The sequence below is a fragment of the Quercus suber genome, unplaced genomic scaffold (genome assembly GCF_002906115.3).
Source record: "Quercus suber isolate HL8 unplaced genomic scaffold, Cork oak 2.0 scaffold_497, whole genome shotgun sequence".
In the NCBI taxonomy this organism is placed as follows: Eukaryota; Viridiplantae; Streptophyta; class Magnoliopsida; order Fagales; family Fagaceae; genus Quercus; species Quercus suber.
In genome coordinates, this window is record NW_027069946.1 from 224,016 (window position 1) to 245,043 (window position 21,028).

Sequence of the window (21,028 nt, forward strand, 5' to 3'; positions counted from 1 at the left end):
TATTACAAAACCTCAAGATCAAACTTTAGAGATGCCAGTGAAACTTAATCAGCGTCATTTGGACACACACATGGAGCAACTTCACAAATGACAAAGGATTAAACAGGACACAAATCATCAAATAAACCCATGTTGGAGGTTGAGGAGAGGGGAGTTGTTCTTTGCAATTAAGCAAAATCAAAACAAAGTGATTGGAAAATAAGTTACTTTGTTGAAGAAATTTGAGCTATCATTTGTAAGGCATGAAAAGATGTTCCAGCTGTATGCTGTAAAATATACCTGTGTATGTGCCTATACACATCAAATCAGAACCAAAAATGTTTCAATTATTGCATTTTGCAGATTTCTACTGATACTCAAACTGCACCTCAACGTGCAAATACTTTCTCATGAGCTGAACAATGGAAGATGTAAATCTGGCCAAAATTTGGCATTCATCATGTGATTTTGCCTCCGAAATAATCCCATGAATAACCAACTTCTTAAGATTTGGGCATCGTTCTAGCAGCCCCTCAACCCAATGTGAGAATAGATCATTGATTACAATCCAACCAATCTCCAACACAGTCACATTCACCAAGTGAGAAGACCCTTGCAAACCATAGTGAAGCACTCCATCTCTTAAGTCATAACTCAATGAAAGGTGACTCAGCTGTGGGAAACAAACAGCAATTGTTTCCAAATCCACAATCTCATCCTCTTCATCAAACACCATATCCCAAAGGCGAAGCCTCTGTAATTTTGATGATCTTGAGATCATTTGGTAGAACTTTGGCCATATAATTGTGAAGTTGCTGATATCTACAATCTCAAGATTTTCTACAAGCTCGCCAATATCAAGATGTAACACACTAACATCATCAATCTTGAAGTGCTTCAAGGTCCCCTTTCCAATGAGTTCGAAAATCTCGAGGGCACAATCTTTCAAGTGCAAGCACTCAATACTATCAGCCTCCAATATAAACTTGTCCAGACTGATTCCTTCAACATATATACTCTTCAATGTGGGACTTGTCAGCTCAACTGTCACTTGTGCATCTGACATTGCAATCTCTGGATCCACAAGTTCCAAGGTTTCAATCTTTGGGCAGGCAGTGAGGAGAAGACTTAGATCCAATGCTGAAATACTGACACAACTTAAAGATAGGGATTTCAAACAAGGAAATCTTTGAAAATTGGGTTCAACCCCGGTAATAGAATTATGGGCCAGCAACAAAGATTCCAGCTTCTGCCTGCCACATATTTCAAGAATGTTTACATTTGGAGTAGTCCGAACATTATAAATCAATCGGCGCAATGTTTCCCTGGTATACATAAGCCAGGCAATGACAGCAGAAGCCGAGAACACATCAACATCATCCATCAGAATTGACAGACATTGTAATCCCGTGGTTTGAAATACCGTTCGAGTTATCAAGATTTCTAGCCGACTAGGGGTCAAATCACGGTAAACAGCCCAATCAGTGGAATTGAATGACAGTGTGTGAAGGTGTTTGCGGTAAGCTTCTCGCCATTTACGACAAGTTGCAGAGGCTATCACTACATCTCGGGCGGCTCCTAGCCTGGATAGTATGTTCCCAACAACTTCAACAGGAAGATCCTCCATAACTCAAAGATGAACAAACAAATGAATCAACAACCAAAATCCACAACCTGGGTTTCCCACAAAAAAGATCAAACGAATGGAAATTGCTTAATTTCCAAAAAGCAAACCGCCAAATCTTTCACAAAACACCATAAAGTCATAAACCTTTGAAACAACAGCAAATATCTTCTTCACCAATGCAATGATCCACAAACAGGAAAGCTACCCAACAGAGAAAACAACCTATAAGCACACCAAATTTAATGGGATCCTGAAACCAAAATCAAGGAACAAAAGAAAAAAGATCATAAGTAAATGGGTTTTGCCTAAAAGATTCAAAAGTTGTAAGCTTCAGCATAATTCAGAATAAATGGAAAAACCCAAAATCTAACCACGAAAACCCATCAAAAAAAAAAAATCAAAATTCAGCATCTGGGCATTCATAGGAATTCAAGTACTTATTACATCCAAAATGATATAGATCACAAGCATTTTTTAAAAGCAAAAAAAAAAGCTGTGGAAGTAAAAATGAATCTCAGTGATTACTGCATACCTGAGGATAAGATAGCAATGAAAGAGCTGCAATGATAAGAGTAAGAAATGAGAAGAAAGGTGGGATTTTGATAAAGGAAAAGTGAGTCAAGAAGAGCTTGATCGCAGGCGTGACAATGGGAGAGAGATCCGCCACCCTATAGAGAGAGAGAGAGAGAATGAAAAAGAAGTGGTTTTGGTCGTTTTTTGGAGGGTTTGAGAGTTCAACGGGTACTGTCCGGGAGAATAGAATAACCTGTCTGGTAAAATTACTTAAAATGACTTTGCAATGTCTTGTGACTCATGTGAAGCAAAGCAGTTGCCTTTAAATATGCCATATGCTTTGCTGCTTTTATTTATTTATTTATGTATGTTTGTAAAACACAAAGCATCTTCTTACTAGAGATGCTATGAGAGAGTTGTCATTCTGTTATAGATATGGAAAGATTTGAACAATCTTTTTATTCTTGTCGAGTCTTAAAAAAAAAAATACTACTAACTTAATCATGGCATGGTCGCTTGCCGGCTCACTCACTATGAATCTGTAAGTGTTTTATATTCTCTTTGATAATTATTTGTAGATAGAATCAACATATTCTTACCCAAAAAAAAAAATTGTTTAATTTGATTTCTTTTCTATATTAGATTTGACATCGCGCATAGAGTTGAACTTGATGCATATTTTCCCTTAGGATATATTTTCTTGCTAAAATGGGTGTTTATAGCTCATCAAGCACATGAGTATTTTACCGGATATAAGTAATTTCACTATCCTATACACACCATTTAATTATAGAGAATGAATTGTTTGAGGATGGCCCAAGAATTCTAGCCATGAGATTTAAATTCCATACCCCATAGATCGCATTAGACCTTGGGAACTACTTTCCTTAAAGATGTTGATAGATCTATTTTGCATTAGCCATACCATCCAAATATGTTAACATGCATCAAACCATGATGTCATAAAATAATAGGTCAAGCCATGTGAGGTGCATCTTACCATTTTTCACATTTTTCTGGTCATCGTTTTACATGTTGCATTAGAAGACATTTTTTTGCTTTTGTTAATTGTGTTATTGGTCCTCTTACTATTAGCATGGGCATCACTGAATAGTACATGCTCCATTATGAATGTGTATGTTGTATCATCTCTCTGAAAGTTGCCCAATACTCAGAGATGTACATTGAATACATGTGAAATGCAAGTGTGAGATCCATCGTTTTAACTTGATGCATATTGTACCCTTTATTTCCTGAAGCCGACGCTTATATTTCCAATTTTCACCCATGAATGAAACATCTCATCTAACTCAGTAATTACTATTAGTAGTGTTATCTCTACGCATGTGATTGCTACAGCCTCCACCCAAAAACAAATTATTCTCATGTTATTCCTGAGGCATGTGACTTGTCAAAAGCAAAGTCTGTATTATCACAATTCTGTTAGTCAACTTTAGCATGCAAATAGCTTTCATGTCTTTAATATAGCTTAGCAAAAAAAACATAAATAGCTCAACAAAAATAATAAAGAGCTAAACTAGTATTACTATTTTTGTGTGTATTCTAATAAGTATTATTGTTCACTCAAAAAAAAAAAAAAAAAAAAGCTCCAAAGAGAAGACGAAGAAGTCAATGAACTCCCCCATGTGGAAAGACATATAAAACCCAACTGATGATGTCAGATCGTCAGTTGGGTTACTCATCCAATCCATAACGGTCTATTAGGATCTATAAAAAAAAAGAAAGCCTATCGAAAAGACTACCAAGGTGTGCTTCAATGGGGAGCCTCAAATATTTAAGTTAGTATCAAATCATGTACTTTGTATGTAGATAGTATTTTTGTAGCATTTTTCTCATATCTTAGCAAGTGATGCAAATTGTCCCATTTATATGCGACTTGGTTAGTAGCTGTACTCATAAATGTCTTCTTTTACATAATTAGAAGTGATTATTACCCTTAGTGCAATGGTCATTATTTTGATGAGAGTTTAAGGCCTATGAGTAATGGTCATCATTGAATATATTGAATGTGCTTAAACTGCTACTTATCTTTCTTTGATGGCTTACTCTTGACTTGAGGTCTTTTTCGTACTCATCACCAACTAATTGGTAGAAATTTTGGAATAATTTGCTGAAGTTTGTAGGATATTATCCATAATAAGAGTCAGTGCGCCATGATTTAAATTTCAAATTTCAAGTGCTAAACTTGATTTACAAAGTAAATTCTCCACATCGGACATAAAAAGAAAGGTTATTAACAAGAAAATGTCTCATTAATTAGATTGGCGTATTATATGAACCAAACTTCTCATATAAATTAGCTTTCATGGGAAAATACTTAGGTTGCGTTTGGATCTTGCGTTTCTTTCAGTGTTTGCATTTTCTTCTTTTTTTTTTTTTTTTTTTTTTGGCTACACCATTTTAGACTTTCTCCCGACAAAGTGCACTGTTCACAAGACCCACAACCACTTTATTCATAAAAAAATATTAAAAATGGGTCTCACTGCACTATTCACATATTTAAAAATTATTTTGCTACAATATTTTCAGTTTTCAATTTTTAGCAAAATAAATTGTATCCAACGGACCCTTAGTCCCTAACAAGAAAATTTCTCATTAATTAGATTGGCGTATTATATGAACCAAACTTCTCATATAAATTAGCTCTCATGGGAAAATACTTAGGTTGCATTTGGATCTGGCGTTTCCTTCAGCGTTTGCGTTTTCCTCTTTTTTTTTTTTTGGTTACACGCGTTTCAAACTTTCTCCCGACATAGTGCACTGTTGAGCACTGTTCACGGGACCCACAACCACTTTATTCATAAAAAAATATTAAAAATGGGTCCTAGACACTATTCACATATTTAAAAATTATTTTGCTATAATGTTTTCAGTTTTCAGTAAAATAAATTGTATCTAAACGGACCCTTAGTCCCTAAGTACTACTCCGAGTGCTCACAAAGGGGGTGGGCCCCACATGTGGGTCCCACCATGGGCCTACCCCCTTTTGTGAGAAATTGGAGCAGTGCTTCAAGACCATCTAATTATTGCTTGGTCTTGTGAGACCCATATATTGTAAGAGGGTCAACTATATATGCCATTCTTGGATAATTTTTATGAGCATATACTACATATAGATATATTATTTTGTATAATGGTTGTATACAACATCCTATGAAAATGGAACCCGTAAATTGACCTTTAATTTTCCATGTTATATGTCAGTATGGTTAGTTACACACAAAGTTGTGGAGTACAACTTAGTTATACTGTGAGACTATCTAACAAATGAGTAATTTTTAGGTATTTTTAGAGTAGAAAAAATCTCATATACGCCATGTAACAGGTGGGCCCCACACCATAATTTTCAAAATACAATTACTTGTGCTCCCTCCCTTTGAGTCCCATGACATTCATGATGAATCACATTAATTAAACTCTAATGGGTCCACCTAATAATTTTCCTTAAAACAAATCTGGAAATCTCAGGAAACGGGGTCGTTTAAGACATTGAACAACAGAGTAACAAAACAAAACAAGGAAAGAAGTCAAAAACAAGGTTGTCCACTAGTCTTGCCTCACCTGACCTCCAACTTTCCCAGATTGAAGATCGGAATTTCGAATCTCTCTCTCTCTCTCTCTCTCTCTCTCTCTATCTCTAACTTCTGCCTTCGTCTATGATTATCATTATGAGTAAAACCTCGGAAATCATTGTCCTCACAGTGGTCTTGGCAGCCCTAAGCTTCATAGTCCATTCAGCCACAGCAAATCCAAACAACCATCGCTACAATGTAGGAGATCCCGTCCCCTTTTTTGTCAACAAAGTCGGACCCCTCAACAATCCCAGGTAATCTAATCCTCCACTTCTTCTTCTTCTTCTTCATCATCATCATCATCATCATCTCTTAACATACACATATCGTTAATTTTGTGACTTCTGTCCTCGCTCGCAGTGAGACCTACTACTACTATGACTTGCCATTTTGCCGACCAGGTTTGCCCATTTCTTAAATTTTACATATATTTCTTTTTCTACACATTCAACTGAACTATTTTTTTGAACTGAATGTTGAATTTAATAAACCCAATAAGGTACTACATGGTTGAGCTGCGTTGTCAAATACTGATTTTTTTAGTGTTCACTAAGTTGTAATCTAAAGTGTATCATATGGCCATAACCCCATGATTTTTTTTCGCGCATATACTACAATGTGCGCGTTACATTTTGACAGCACTGCATATAGCCACATCAGTTTATAACAACATTACAGTGTACTACTTATCAGAAAATATTCAACTGGTGTTAGTATTTGTGATTACACATGAACCTAGTGTGTCTTAAATCCATGACCTCACCCTCGAACTAATTATTATAGGAGAAGGAAGTGCCAGTTGAGCTATAGCTCGATGGCGACTGTTTATTATTTTTCTTTCTTTGCTATGTCCAATACCCAATCATATTTTGTTATGAATCGGTTTGATTTAAATTCACATGTGCATGTAGGACTGTTGGTTTTAATTTGCAATTTGCAGATCCTTTAGTTCTGAAGAAGGAATCCTTTGGGGAAGTTTTGAATGGTGATCGGTTAACCAATGCTTTATACGAGTTAAAATTTCGGGAGGACAAAACCAGGGAGACCCTGTGCCAAAAAAAGTTTAAAGTTGCTGAAGTTGCAAAGTTCAGGGATGCTGTCATTGATGATTTTTACTTCCAGATGTATTATGATGATCTTCCATTGTGGGGGTTCGTTGGGAAAGTTGAACAGGAGAGTGGAATACTTGGTGACAAGGGTCCCAAGTATTATCTCTTCAAACATGTTCGGTTTGATGTTCTTTACAACGGGGACCAGGTCATAGAAGTACGTGCTTTTAGTGATCCAAATCATGTTGTGGATATAACAGAAGATGTTGAAATTGATGTTACTTTCACTTATTCGGTTATCTGGAATGAGAGCTCAACTAAGTTCAAGGACAGGTTGGGAAAATATTCAAGGGCTTCATTAGTGCCAATCCGCCGGCAAATCCATTGGTTCTCGTTCATTAATTCAGTTGTAATTATTGTGCTCTTGATGGGATTGCTTACCTTGCTTTTTATGCGGCGTCTCAAGAATGATATGAGGAAGTAATTTCACTGTTTATTTTTCTCTGTTTGAGGGTAGTAATTACGCTGGTTATTTTACTTTGTTGGTCTAATCTCTTCCATATGTCTTGCAGATGTGCTGATGGGGATGAGGAAGAAGATAAGGAGGTTGGTTGGAAATACATTCATGGTGATGTATTTAGACCTCCTCCAAACTTGTCCTTGTTTTGTGCTGTCTTGGGCACTGGTACCCAGCTGCTGACTCTGTAAGACACTTTTGAACTTTTTCTTTACTCTTTGTATTCACGTTTCAAAGCTATAGTTTCAAGAACCAAAATCAAAATAGACCCAACACATAAAGAGTGTAATTTGCATTTCAGCATATATATATATATATATATTCTGCCAATGAGCTCTAGCTCAAATGACTCTAGTGCGTTCAAACAACATGGGTGCATGAGCCACTTACCAACCAAAATACACACACACATAGTTATATGTAACCAAAGAAGCAAATTTTAAAATTATTGCAATATTGCCCCTGGTTTCTGAACTAGTATGATATTGGATGGTGTTACAGGCTAGGACATATATTAGCAGATTGTGATAGGGACACAAAGTTGGTGCTTCAGCACTTAACAATTAACATACAGTCATAAATTTGCAGAGGCCACTTATGTGACTCAGACTAATAAATTTTTCAATATCTTGACTTGAGGGCATAAACATTTAACATTTCTTTCAAATTATATCTGCATTTTCCATTCAGGGTTTTCATTTTATTTGGCCTAGCATTTCTTGGTGTCCTCTATCCATACAATCGTGGAGCACTGCTTGCATCTCTTGTTTGGATATATACAATTACATCTGTGATTGCGGGGTACACTGCTTCTTCTTTCCACAATCAGTTTACTGAGAATGGATGGGTAGGTGATTTATGTAATTCTTCATATATTTTAATGACTGGTGTTTTAACTTGTTATCCTTGTGACACAAATTATGCAATTTCCAGGAATGGAGTGTTCGTCTTGCTGGGTTTCTGTACCTGGGCCCGTTGCTTGTGACAGTGCTCATTCTTAATATAATTGCCACAGGTTTAGGGGCCACAGCTGCACTTCCATTTGGCACCATTACAGTGATTCTTCTTGTATGTCCATGTGTTGGTATTCCATTGCTTGCCTTTGGTGGGGTTTTTGGATACCGTCATAGGTCTGAATTTGAGGCACCCTGTGCTACAAAACGATACGCAAGAGAGATCCCACCATTAGCTTGGTACCGGAAAACACCTTGTCAAATGTTTATTGCTGGTCTTTTATCCTTTAGTGCAATTGTCCTTGAGTTACACCACTTGTATGCAAGCATGTGGGGCTACAAAATATGTACTCTTCCTGGCATATTATTCATCACCTTCGTCATCCTCGTCATTCTAACTGCAATGATTAGTGTTGGTTTAACATATATTCAGCTTTCTGTGGAAGACCATGCATGGTGGTGGAGGTATGTTCTCTTGCACATGCAATATACAACAAAGAGGCACTTCTATCTATGAATTTTTTTCATTTTAAGTTTACTTATTCATTTTGAGATGCTATTAACTTATTTCATTCGAATGTTTTGTGCTTGGGAAGATCTTGAATATTCAAAAACTATGAGGATATGTGAACCTAAAATTAATAAACGGAGATTATTAAAATGGGGTAAAAATTCATTGGAAAAAAGGTCTAATTCTGTTACTTTTAGAAAAAAATGGGTCTAATATTTTTAGGGACAAAGAGGTTAATCAAACTTAAATAACAATGGACTTTTCTACACATTTATTTAGGTAGATATCAGTATTTTGTCCAAATTTTGAACATTAGCCAATTTTTGAATGTTAGATGTGGGAAAATGACAATGAACCTGGCTATATCTTATTTGTTGTTTGCCATCACATGCGTCATTTTTTTAAATGAAGCACAAGCCTCTGTCCAGTTACCTATAAATTATATTTTTGGTATCCTTCTGTAATATTAAGGGGTTTAAATTTAAATCTGAAGGGATGTTTTTCTATTGCTTCATGCTGGCTCTTTCTCATCAGCAGTCCAACACTTTGATGATGTGTTTGAAATCTTAGACTTGCCCTTTATCCCCATTGCAACTAAAATTAAAAAAACTGTATACAATTTTAAGAAGCTCGGATTAGGTATGTGTAGTCTTATACCTTCCCTTTTCAAAGAAAAGAGTTGCAATTTTTTTTCCTTTATTTTCACTTTACTTGACCATGTATTGATTATGTGTATTGTCTGTTTGATGCAGATCGGTGTTGTGTGGGGGCTCAACAGCCATTTTTATGTTCGGCTATTGCATCTACTTCTATGCCAGGTCAAACATGAACAGTTTCATTCAACTATCCTTCTTTATAGGATATAATGCTTGCATGTGCTATGCATTCTTCCTCATTCTCGGTACAATCAGTTTTCATGCTTCCTTAATGTTTGTTCGCCATATATACCACGCTGTTAAAAGCGAATGAATCTGTTCATGAATTCCAGTGATATTATGAATTTAATGGTCCGTGTTTCTCTCAATACTACCCCCTGCAACACACACACACACACACACACATGCACGCACCAGCACAGGCACATGCAGGCATACATGGAGAGAGAGAGAGAGAGAGAGACCGGCATTGTATACCTAGATATAGATGAAACAAAGTTGAGAGAGGGCACAAAAACTGTCAATTAAGATTGTAACACCTATGAATTCCTTCTAATTGGAGAGATGAAAAATATGACAAAACATGTGGCCATCATTGTATACCTACATGTAATAAGGTTCATTGATAATCATGCAGCATGTTTTTATGCACTCAAGAACACATTTATGGGCATATAAACAACATTGTGAAGCAACATATATGCGTCATGAGCAAGTTATGATTGTGAAAACTAGGTTTCAGTTCTGTATCTGGAGTAGCACACTGGTTGGACTCATTTATTCCCAAAGGTAGTAAGATTCAGGGGAGCCTTTTATTTCTGTGCATTTATTTTTCATCAAAAGGGGCTAATGAACAATACCCCAAGTGGCACTTTCTCCCATTGTAAGAGGAAGGTAATGGGTCTGCATGTAACTTTCCAAAAACAAAATCACCAAAAGAAACTAAGAAAGTGTGAAATGAAGTTGTGTTGCTTTAAGAAGTGTTATATTTTTTGCTTCCTCAGTTTTTTTTAATTAACAAATAATTTATAATTAAAAAAAGAAACTAGTTTTTAACTTTTTGTTACACATTCAACATAAAAGTTACAAACAACTATATCTTTAAGCACTATACAAATAAGTTACCAGAAATTATGGGATACCCAAACGGTATGATAGTAATGACCTACTAATTTTTCAAGTATTTTTATTTTAATATTTTTTATACACCCATCAATAATTATAAATATTATACTTAACATTATTTTAATTATAATGTAGTTTTTCCCTTAAATTCAAAATCTTAACTTATGAATTAAAAAAATTTAAGATAAAAGAAAATTAAGATTAAAAAAAAAAAACACACACACACACACACACACAACACCAACTGACCTTTCTTGGGCTGTAGAAGCTGTCGTTTCTGTTAGGAGGACTCTGTGTAACTCAAGCAATTCTTTGCTTGGAGTGGGTTAGTCTTTAGGTTTGTTTTTGCTGGTTTTTCGAGAAACACGAGAGGTGTGAGCAATAGGAAAAATGGACAATCTTACAAAGCACTGGCAAAGAATGTCCTTGAATGCTAGGGAGGGTGAAGAGCTGGGTTTGGACGATGAATTAGCAACCAAAAACTTTACCATGGCAGCAAAGTTTTTCACTAGGAGGGTTTTGAATGTTGATGCGGTGATAAGAACATTCAGCCCCCTGTGGAGGTCTGTGAAAGGTTTTGAGGTTAGGAAAAGCAATGACCATGTGTTACTATTTACGTTTGAAAATAAGGAAGAGGTAGAGAGGATAATGAGCAATGCCCCTTGGAGCTTCGACAAACACATCGTTGTATTGCAGTGGTACGACAAGGAAATACCCATCAATGACTTAAAGTTTGATAAAATACCGATATAGGTCCAGCTGCGCGGTATCCCACTGAGGTTCATGAACAAAGCAGTGGCTGAAAAACTCTGTGCAGTAGTTGGAACGATTTGGCAAGATCTTGACGAGGGTGAGACGAATGGTGGGAGCTTCCTAAGGATGAAGGTCACCATTGATATAAATTGACCTTTGTGCAGGGGGAGGCTAATATCTCTGCCCCACGGTGAGCAAAGTTGGGTGTCTTTTAAGTATGAAAGATTACCCAACATTTGCTACTAGTGTAGGTGCATTTGCTACTAGTGTAGGTGTCTGAATCATGGGGATAGGTACTGTGATCTATGGGTGGAAAGTGAAGGTAACCTTACTAAGGAGAGTCAAGCATATGGGGCGTGGATACGTGCAGCTCCTTTTATGAAGGGTAGAAACTCTGTGATGATGGTCCCGGGCTTCTATGCGGCCAAAAAAGCTCAACTGAAACAGGGTGTGGAGGAGCATAGGATGAACTCGCCGGTAGAGATGAACGGTCACCAAACTCCCACAATGGTGCATGCACAAACCGAGGCATCAGCGAGTTTTCAGGAGGCATTTAATGGAAGTTCGGATGAGTCTGGAACAGGGGATATGTTGGCTGAGTTGGTGAGATCGGGTGGCCAAGATTCGAGGGAAAGTTTCGAGGTAAGGCTAAACGAGATAGACGTGGAGTTGGGTAGATTTGACAAGGTAAGGGACGGGCTTTCAGAGGACAATATAGAAAGGGAAAAGGTGGGACTTAAGGAACAAAAGCTAGCTAAAGAAACTAATGAGCCTTTCCCTAAGTTAGTAGATAGGCATGATGATAATCCGGATAGACTTGCTGAAAATGTAGATGCTGAAAAGTGCTTATCCCAGACACGGGTCCTTGAGCCTCATGTTAAGGAGTTTTCTCAGTCCCGGCTATATGAGGAGAACTTGGAAACAGCTGGATTAAATGATGAAAGCAACGGCCCCATACATATTCACTCTGAGGTGCTCGTGCCTAGCGCCATAAAGAAACCAATTTCCAACAGTAATGGGAAAGACTTAAAGAGGGCAGAGCCAGGCCTGGCCCAACCTTTAATCTTTAGCAATGGGCCTGCCACGGTCACCAAGCCCACTGTCAAGACAGATAATCCTCTTGACCCAAGGTCCCATAAAACCACTTGGGTTAGGAGAGCCCGCAATACAAAAGAGGGCCCTAGTGAAACTATTATGCTAGATATTGAAGACCGCAGGAAGCCAACGCAGTCTGAAGATCCTCGTCCTTTGAAGCGGCAAACAGTGAGCAATGATGAAGTTTTTAACTTTACCTCAACGGCGATGGCTGGTGATCAGCCTCGCCGATTACCATGAATTGCATAAGTTGGAACTGCCGTGGATTGGGGAGACCACGCGTAGTTCTTGAACTCACTGAGATGGTGAATAAACACTCCCCTTCAATAGACTTTCTCATGGAAACCAGATCAAAAGAGAGCACTCTCAAAAATCTTCGGTCAAAACTGCACTTGGAAAACGTTCACATCGTCCCTCGGCACAACACTGGGGGCGGCCTAGCCCTGTATTGGAAGAACGGGACTAATCTCCATATTCTTGATTCTTCCCCCATCACACATAGACGCAGTAGTTAATCCAGGAGTGGATGACGCCTGGCGGTTCACCGGTTTCTACGGAAACCCGGTAACTGTTAACCGGGAACACTCTTGGACACTACTTAAGCATTTATGCCTCAAGTTGGATCTTCCTTGGCTTTGTTTAGGAGACTTTAATGAAATCGTCAAGGCAGAAGAAAAAATAGGAGGAGCTCCTCGTAGGGAAAGGCAAATGACAGACTTCAGATCAGCACTTAACTTCTGTGAATTACGTGATTTGGGGTATGTTGGTTCTCCCTTTACATGGTGTAATAACCAATTTGATGGAGTGGTAACTTGGATAAGGTTGGACAGGGGAGTTGCTACAACGGCTTGGACACAACTTTTTCCCTCTGTCAGAGTTCACCATATTGCAGGTTCTCTATCGGATCATTGTCCCTTGTGGGTGTGCTCGGATGACGAAAATGTCAGATTTTACAAGAAAGGGAGACCTTTCCGCTTTGAGGCAGTTTGGATGACAGATGATCATTGCGAAGGTGTGATTAAAAATGCTTGGGAGGGGAATACCTTAGTCAACCCAATGGAAAGGCTAGTGAGGAAAGTAGATGCTTGTCGTTCCTCTCTCCAAACTTGGAGCAAACGCTCCTTTGGTAACATTCGTAGACTGCTGAATCAAAAGAAAAAGTTACTTGCTCAAGCCAAAGCATTGTTTATGTCTGTTAGGAATCATGATCATGTCAAAATCCTTCGAGGCAAGGTCTATGAGCTGATGGTTAAAGAAGACTGTTTATGGCACCAGAGGTCGAGGGTGGATTGGCTTAAGGCAGGGGACCTGAACACCAGCTATTTTCACAGCCGAGCAAATCAGAGAAATAGAAAAAATTTCATATCCAAGTTAGTGTTAGAAGACGGTACAATCATGGAGGAAGAACAAGGTATCGGGGAAGCCTTTGTGGGATATTTTTGCAATTTGTTCACCTTTGCATCCACTTCCAATTTCGACCCACTTCTTCAAGGAATTGAACTGAAGGTCACAGCCCAAATGAATGCAGAATTAATTCGGCCATTCTCTGCTCTCGAGGTGGAACAATCCTTGAAACAAATGAAGCCCTTGACTGCCCCTGGCCCAGACAGTATGCCCCCTCTTTTCTTTAAATCTTATTGGACCATTGTAGGAAATGATGTTATTGATGCAGCTTTATCTGTGTTGAATAATGGTGTAATGCTTGCAAATATAAATCATACTTTCATTTCTCTCATACCAAAAATTAATGCCCCAACCAACCCTAAAGACTTCCATCCCATTAGCCTTTGCAATGTCATATATAAAATTATATCCAAAACTATTGCAAATCGCCTCAAAAAGATCATTCCCAAACTTGTTTCTGAAACTCAAAGTGCCTTTATGTCCGAACGCCTTATCTCGGATAACATTCTCATTGCCTTTGAAACCTTACACCACCTTAAAAATAGAAGAAAGGGAAAGTCGGGTTTAATGGCTTTGAAACTAGACATGAGTAAAGCATATGACAGGGTTGAGTGGAACTTCCTAGAAAAAATCATGGAGCGTTTGGGTTTTGACAACAAATGGATTTCCCTTATAAGTTGCTGCATTAGAACTGTATCTTTTTCCATTTTGGTAAATGGCGAACCACGTGGACTAATCCATCCTAGTAGGGGTCTCCGCCAAGGAGACCCTTTATCACCTTACTTATTCCTTTTATGTGCAGAAGGGCTCCATGCCTTAATTTAGCAAGCGGAAATCAGTGGGAAACTTCATGGTGTGTCCTTGTGTAGAGAGGGCTGAAGGTGTCCCATTTGTTCTTCGCTGATGATAGTTTGCTTTTTTGCCAAGCAAACGACAATGATTGCCAAACGGTGTTGGACATTCTTGACACATATGAACAAGCCTCGGGTCAACAGATCAACCAGGGTAAAACTCAATTGTTTTTTAGCACAAACACAGAGCAGCACATTCGCAGCAAAATTTCAGACTTACTCGGAGTTCAGTCGGTTTCCCAATATGAAAAATACTTGGGTCTTCCTTCCTTTGTTGGGAGAGCAAAAAAGCAAAGTTTCAGCTACATCAGGAAGAGAGTCTAGAGTAAAATCAAAGGGTGGAAAGAAAAACTGTTGTCCCAAGCCGGTCGTGAAGTCCTCATTAAATCCGTCCTACAAGCAATGCCAACATTCACTATGGGGTGTTTCAAACTCCCTAAGAGCCTTTGTAGGGATATTGAATCATTAATCCGTAAGTTTTGGTGGGGATCTAAGGGGGAGGCCAGAAAAATCCACTGGGTGGCTTGGAACAAGCTTTGCTTACCAAAGTCTCAAGGAGGTTTGGGGTTTAGAGACATTGAAAATTTCAACCTGGCTTTATTGGGTAAACAGGTGTGGCATCTCCTCCACAACACTAACTCTCTGCTCCATAAAGTGTTCAAAGCTAAATTCTTTCCTAACTGCTCCATATTGGACTCTGCTGTGAAGCTTTTTGGGTCCTATGCCTGGCAAAGCATCCTTAAGGCGAGGGACATTGTCAAAAGGGGTTCAATTTGGCGTATTGGAGATGGGCGGCAGGTTCGTATTCGTGGTGATCAGTGGCTACCTGACAAGTTTTCAAGCAGAGTGCTATCTCCTCAGAAAAATCTGCCTAACAATGCTCGGGTCAGTGCAATCATTGATGAAGATGGTCATTGCTGGGATGAAGAAAGAGTGCGTGCCGAATTCTCCCCCCATGAAGCTCAAGCCATTCTGGGGATTCCTCTCAGTTCACGCCAAGTCCCTGACTCACTTATTTGGGCAGGCACAAAATCCGGGAAGTATACGACAAAGAGCGCATATAAGTTGCTCTCTGGTTCTCCAACCGTTGGACCATCAAACCCCTCGGCTCACAGTAGTTCCTGGAATCATATTTGGGAACTGGAAGTCCCAAATAAAATTAAACATTGTATTTGGCGTGCATGCTGCGAATCTCTCCCTACAAAGAAAAATCTGTTCACCAAGAAAGTCACTCGAAATGCTTCCTGTGAACTTTGTCATGATGGTGTTGAGGATGTTATTCATGCGTTGTGGGGCTGTCAGGCTCTAAAAGAAGTTTGGTGGGAAGAACCATGTCTCAGGAATCAGTTGGCTGTGTAGTTCGTGGATTTTAGGGACTTATGGATTGGGATTTCAAACAACAATGATCATTCCTTAGCTGAACGGTTTGCATATGTTACATGGAGTATATGGCACAATCGTAACGCAATTAGATTGAAGACTACCTGTATTCCATATAATAAAATCTATGACGACATGCTGGACCGTTTGAAGGAGTATCGTGCAGCTCAAGACTCAACAAAGGTAGCGAGCCAAGATTTTATGGTTCAATCCCCAAATTCTACTCCCACTCACTGGAAGCCTCCCCGAAGTCCGTTTTGCAAAATTAACTTCGACGGCGCTATATTCCAGGATCGAAAAATGGCGAGCATTGGGGTGGTGATAAGAAACTCAGGTGGCCATGTCATTGGTGCACTCTCAGACAGAATTAACCTCCCTGCAACAGTGGATGACGTTGAGGCTTTAGCTTGCAGAAAAGCAATTTCCTTTGCTCTGGAGCTTGGCTTAGCGAATGTAGTGTTTGAAGGTGACTCTGAAACAATTATTCAGGCCCTCAATGAAGATTCGAACTGTGCCAACACTTTTGGTCATATTATAGAAGACATTAGAGCTTTAGCTTTGAATTTTGTCTCTTTTTGTTTTTCACATGTAAAAAGACAGGGGAATGCAGTGGCTGATAAATTGGCAAAATTAGCCAAAGATTCCCATTGTCCCTGTTATTGGTCTGATGGCATCCACTGTGATGTCCAAAACCTTGTAATCTCTGACAGAAGTTTCTGTTGATCTTATAGTATCATGGTCTTGCTTCTCAAAAAAAAAAAAAAAAAAAAAAAAAAAAGGCACCAAATAATTTCCCTCCTGGATTTTTGTACTGTATATTCTCTATACAAAATGAGATTCCCTTCACATTTTGGTCCTAATATCCGGTCCAGAGCGTATGAAGCAAACTAAGGATATGTCCCCTTCTCTCACTCAACGTGTTTGTCAAGAAAGACGAAATGACCAAATTACAATTCTAAGGAATCATCCAACTTACTGCTTAATTTTTATCCATCCTTTTTCATAGGAATTTTCATCCATCTTGTGCTTGTGTGTGTGTGTGTGTGTGTGTGTGTTTTTNGAGAAACAATGTTATTAGTACTTTAATTGATATATTATGAAATTGAATATGTGTAGAATGTATTTATTTTATAATTTTTGTTATTTACGTGCTTACAAAATATAAATTTGTTTCAAAATATTTTGGGTTATATTCCTTAAATGGGTTGAAATGGTTTGTATCCTTGTTAGTCCCATATAAATTTGTTTTTTTTTTTTTTTTGTTAAATAATTCGATGGTTACAATTAGGAGAGGTGGGATTTAAATCTTGTACATCTCTATTGGGAATACAAAGAAATGTCAATTGAAGTATAAAACTTTTGACCCATACAACGTGCTTATTAAGCGAGTTGAAATTAATCGTATTTGTGTCAACCTAATATGAACTATTTATTAAATGTCATATGTAGGTTGTGACATCCAACCCACTTAATAAATGAGTTGTTTCAAGGTTAAGGGGTTTGACACAATTATTAAATGAATTGAGTTAGGCTTAATCCAAGCAATAGAAAACCCCTACTTTGATACAACTCGTCAACATAGATAACCGTTCAAGTCTTTTAAAAATTGTTTATGCATATGATATATTCAAATTCAGTGGTTTCTTCTATTTGTAAACTGTTCATCTAGATCATTGTTGTTTTTATTATAACACAAAAATTACTTATTTACCAACTTCTTAATTTGCTTTTATGTAAATAATTTGGCATTCTATCCATATGAAAATGGAAAGAAATCAAAGAATATATTATTTTCATGATTTATTTGTGATTATTTCCATAATTGTATCTCTTAATTTATATGAGATTATCTTGGAAAGAATTTATGAAGTTTCAAAATGGTTTAAAATTAATTTTCTAAAAAAAAATTGACCCTTTTTTCTTAATAATTTAAAATTTTTGAGTTATTTCTAATAATTGTATTGACCTTCTTAATATTTCATCTTTTGATTTATTTCCTTAATAAGCTAAACTCAATCTTTTATATGGCTTATCATGTATATATATTTTTGAATGTTAATTCCATAAATTTATATGTTAGTAATTTAAGAATTTGATCAGTACCCATACCTACTTGGAGTAACAATTAAATTATATAAAATAAAAAGATTCAAAATTATTAACATTTTATCATATTCTATAGAATCTATTCTATATAAATAAAGTTGGATGTTACTATGTTAGAACTTGGAAGCCTTCACTGTATGAAGTGGCTATACTCTCATTATGCCTAGTCTAAATTTCATTAACCACTATGGTAAAATTTTCCCTATAATTTGTTGTAGTTTCAAATTAAACCCTTAATTTTAAATTTTAATTAAGATGATAAACATTTTAATTTACGCCTTCAATGAGTCAATGTAACCCAAAAAAAACCATAAATTATGAGTAAAACTAATATATATAAAAATACTCCAAGTATAAGGCTTTGGTGAATTATCAATCATTTAGTTATTGTCACCAAAATTTTGAAAATAAAATTTATATTATATAAACTCATGTTATATTCAAATTATATCATATCATATACTTACTAGTTACTATATAATAAATAAATAAATAAATTCTTCTAAAAAAAAATTCTAATTATATCAAGTAGATACTCTCTGAGCAAAGGTTGAGAGAAAATATATATAATTATATATAATACACATTGAATAATGTCACCTAAGAAGGATACATTTTTAACCTTTATTTAACAATGTATATTTATAAGAGGATGCTATAACACACCAAGGACAGCAAATAATTGATCACATAAAGAGAACCACATCAATATTGACTTTTTTCTCTGTCTCTAAGAAGGTGTCATTGGGACACCAACTGACCTTTCTTGGGCTGTAGAAGCTGTCGTTTCTGTTAGGAGGACTCTGTGTAACTCAAGCAATTCTTTGCTTGGAGTGGGTTAGTCTTTAGGTTTGTTTTTGCTGGTTTTTCGAGAAACACGAGAGGTGTGAGCAATAGGAAAAATGGACAATCTTACAAAGCACTGGCAAAGAATGTCCTTGAATGCTAGGGAGGGTGAAGAGCTGGGTTTGGACGATGAATTAGCAACCAAAAACTTTACCATGGCAGCAAAGTTTTTCACTAGGAGGGTTTTGAATGTTGATGCGGTGATAAGAACATTCAGCCCCCTGTGGAGGTCTGTGAAAGGTTTTGAGGTTAGGAAAAGCAATGACCATGTGTTACTATTTACGTTTGAAAATAAGGAAGAGGTAGAGAGGATAATGAGCAATGCCCCTTGGAGCTTCGACAAACACATCGTTGTATTGCAGTGGTACGACAAGGAAATACCCATCAATGACTTAAAGTTTGATAAAATACCGATATAGGTCCAGCTGCGCGGTATCCCACTGAGGTTCATGAACAAAGCAGTGGCTGAAAAACTCTGTGCAGTAGTTGGAACGATTTGGCAAGATCTTGACGAGGGTGAGACGAATGGTGGGAGCTTCCTAAGGATGAAGGTCACCATTGATATAAATTGACCTTTGTGCAGGGGGAGGCTAATATCTCTGCCCCACGGTGAGCAAAGTTGGGTGTCTTTTAAGTATGAAAGATTACCCAACATTTGCTACTAGTGTAGGTGCATTTGCTACTAGTGTAGGTGTCTGAATCATGGGGATAGGTACTGTGATCTATGGGTGGAAAGTGAAGGTAACCTTACTAAGGAGAGTCAAGCATATGGGGCGTGGATACGTGCAGCTCCTTTTATGAAGGGTAGAAACTCTGTGATGATGGTCCCGGGCTTCTATGCGGCCAAAAAAGCTCAACTGAAACAGGGTGTGGAGGAGCATAGGATGAACTCGCCGGTAGAGATGAACGGTCACCAAACTCCCACAATGGTGCATGCACAAACCGAGGCATCAGCGAGTTTTCAGGAGGCATTTAATGGAAGTTCGGATGAGTCTGGAACAGGGGATATGTTGGCTGAGTTGGTGAGATCGGGTGGCCAAGATTCGAGGGAAAGTTTCGAGGTAAGGCTAAACGAGATAGACGTGGAGTTGGGTAGATTTGACAAGGTAAGGGACGGGCTTTCAGAGGACAATATAGAAAGGGAAAAGGTGGGACTTAAGGAACAAAAGCTAGCTAAAGAAACTAATGAGCCTTTCCCTAAGTTAGTAGATAGGCATGATGATAATCCGGATAGACTTGCTGAAAATGTAGATGCTGAAAAGTGCTTATCCCAGACACGGGTCCTTGAGCCTCATGTTAAGGAGTTTTCTCAGTCCCGGCTATATGAGGAGAACTTGGAAACAGCTGGATTAAATGATGAAAGCAACGGCCCCATACATATTCACTCTGAGGTGCTCGTGCCTAGCGCCATAAAGAAACCAATTTCCAACAGTAATGGGAAAGACTTAAAGAGGGCAGAGCCAGGCCTGGCCCAACCTTTAATCTTTAGCAATGGGCCTGCCACGGTCACCAAGCCCACTGTCAAGACAGATAATCCTCTTGACCCAAGGTCCCATAAAACCACTTGGGTTAGGAGAGCCCGCAATACAAAAGAGGGCCCTAGTGAAACTATTATGCTAGATATTGAAGACCGCAGGAAGCCAACGCAGTCTGAAGATCCTCGTCCTTTGAAGCGGCAAACAGTGAGCAATGATGAAGTTTTTAACTTTACCTCAACGGCGATGGCTGGTGATCAGCCTCGCCGATTACCATGAATTGCATAAGTTGGAACTGCCGTGGATTGGGGAGACCACGCGTAGTTCTTGAACTCACTGAGATGGTGAATAAACACTCCCCTTCAATAGACTTTCTCATGGAAACCAGATCAAAAGAGAGCACTCTCAAAAATCTTCGGTCAAAACTGCACTTGGAAAACGTTCACATCGTCCCTCGGCACAACACTGGGGGCGGCCTAGCCCTGTATTGGAAGAACGGGACTAATCTCCATATTCTTGATTCTTCCCCCATCACACATAGACGCAGTAGTTAATCCAGGAGTGGATGACGCCTGGCGGTTCACCGGTTTCTACG

At 38.1% G+C, this 21,028-nt stretch overlaps 2 protein-coding genes across 2 annotated transcripts; one reads left to right on the top strand and one right to left on the bottom strand.

Moving 5' to 3' along the window:
• On the bottom strand, positions 1–2,421 carry LOC111986762 (F-box/LRR-repeat protein At1g67190). The gene is made up of 2 exons (XM_024018442.2): positions 2,139–2,421; positions 1–1,856 (listed from the first exon to the last, which is right to left on the bottom strand). The coding sequence occupies exon 2, from the start codon at positions 1,604–1,606 to the stop codon at positions 347–349; it is 1,260 nt and encodes a 419-aa protein (XP_023874210.1). The 5' UTR covers positions 1,607–1,856; positions 2,139–2,421; the 3' UTR covers positions 1–346.
• Positions 2,422–5,653: 3,232 nt separating this feature from the next.
• On the top strand, positions 5,654–9,766 carry LOC111986753 (transmembrane 9 superfamily member 5). Its single transcript, XM_024018433.2, has 7 exons — positions 5,654–5,966; positions 6,073–6,113; positions 6,653–7,241; positions 7,334–7,465; positions 7,969–8,125; positions 8,212–8,696; positions 9,495–9,766. Exons 1-7 carry the CDS (start codon positions 5,797–5,799, stop codon positions 9,709–9,711), a joined length of 1,791 nt encoding a protein of 596 aa, XP_023874201.2. The 5' UTR covers positions 5,654–5,796; the 3' UTR covers positions 9,712–9,766.
• The last annotated feature ends 11,262 nt before the right edge of the window (positions 9,767–21,028 follow it).

Coding starts and splice junctions, on each gene's coding strand:
- LOC111986753 (XM_024018433.2), top strand. CDS start 5,797: ATGATTATCATTATGAGTAAAACCTCGGAAATCATTGTCCTCACAGTG. Junction 7,242..7,333: donor CTCAAGAATGATATGAGGAA/GTAATTTCACTG, acceptor TATGTCTTGCAG/ATGTGCTGATGGGGATGAGG. Junction 8,126..8,211: donor AGTTTACTGAGAATGGATGG/GTAGGTGATTTA, acceptor TGCAATTTCCAG/GAATGGAGTGTTCGTCTTGC.
- LOC111986762 (XM_024018442.2), bottom strand. CDS start 1,606: ATGGAGGATCTTCCTGTTGAAGTTGTTGGGAACATACTATCCAGGCTA.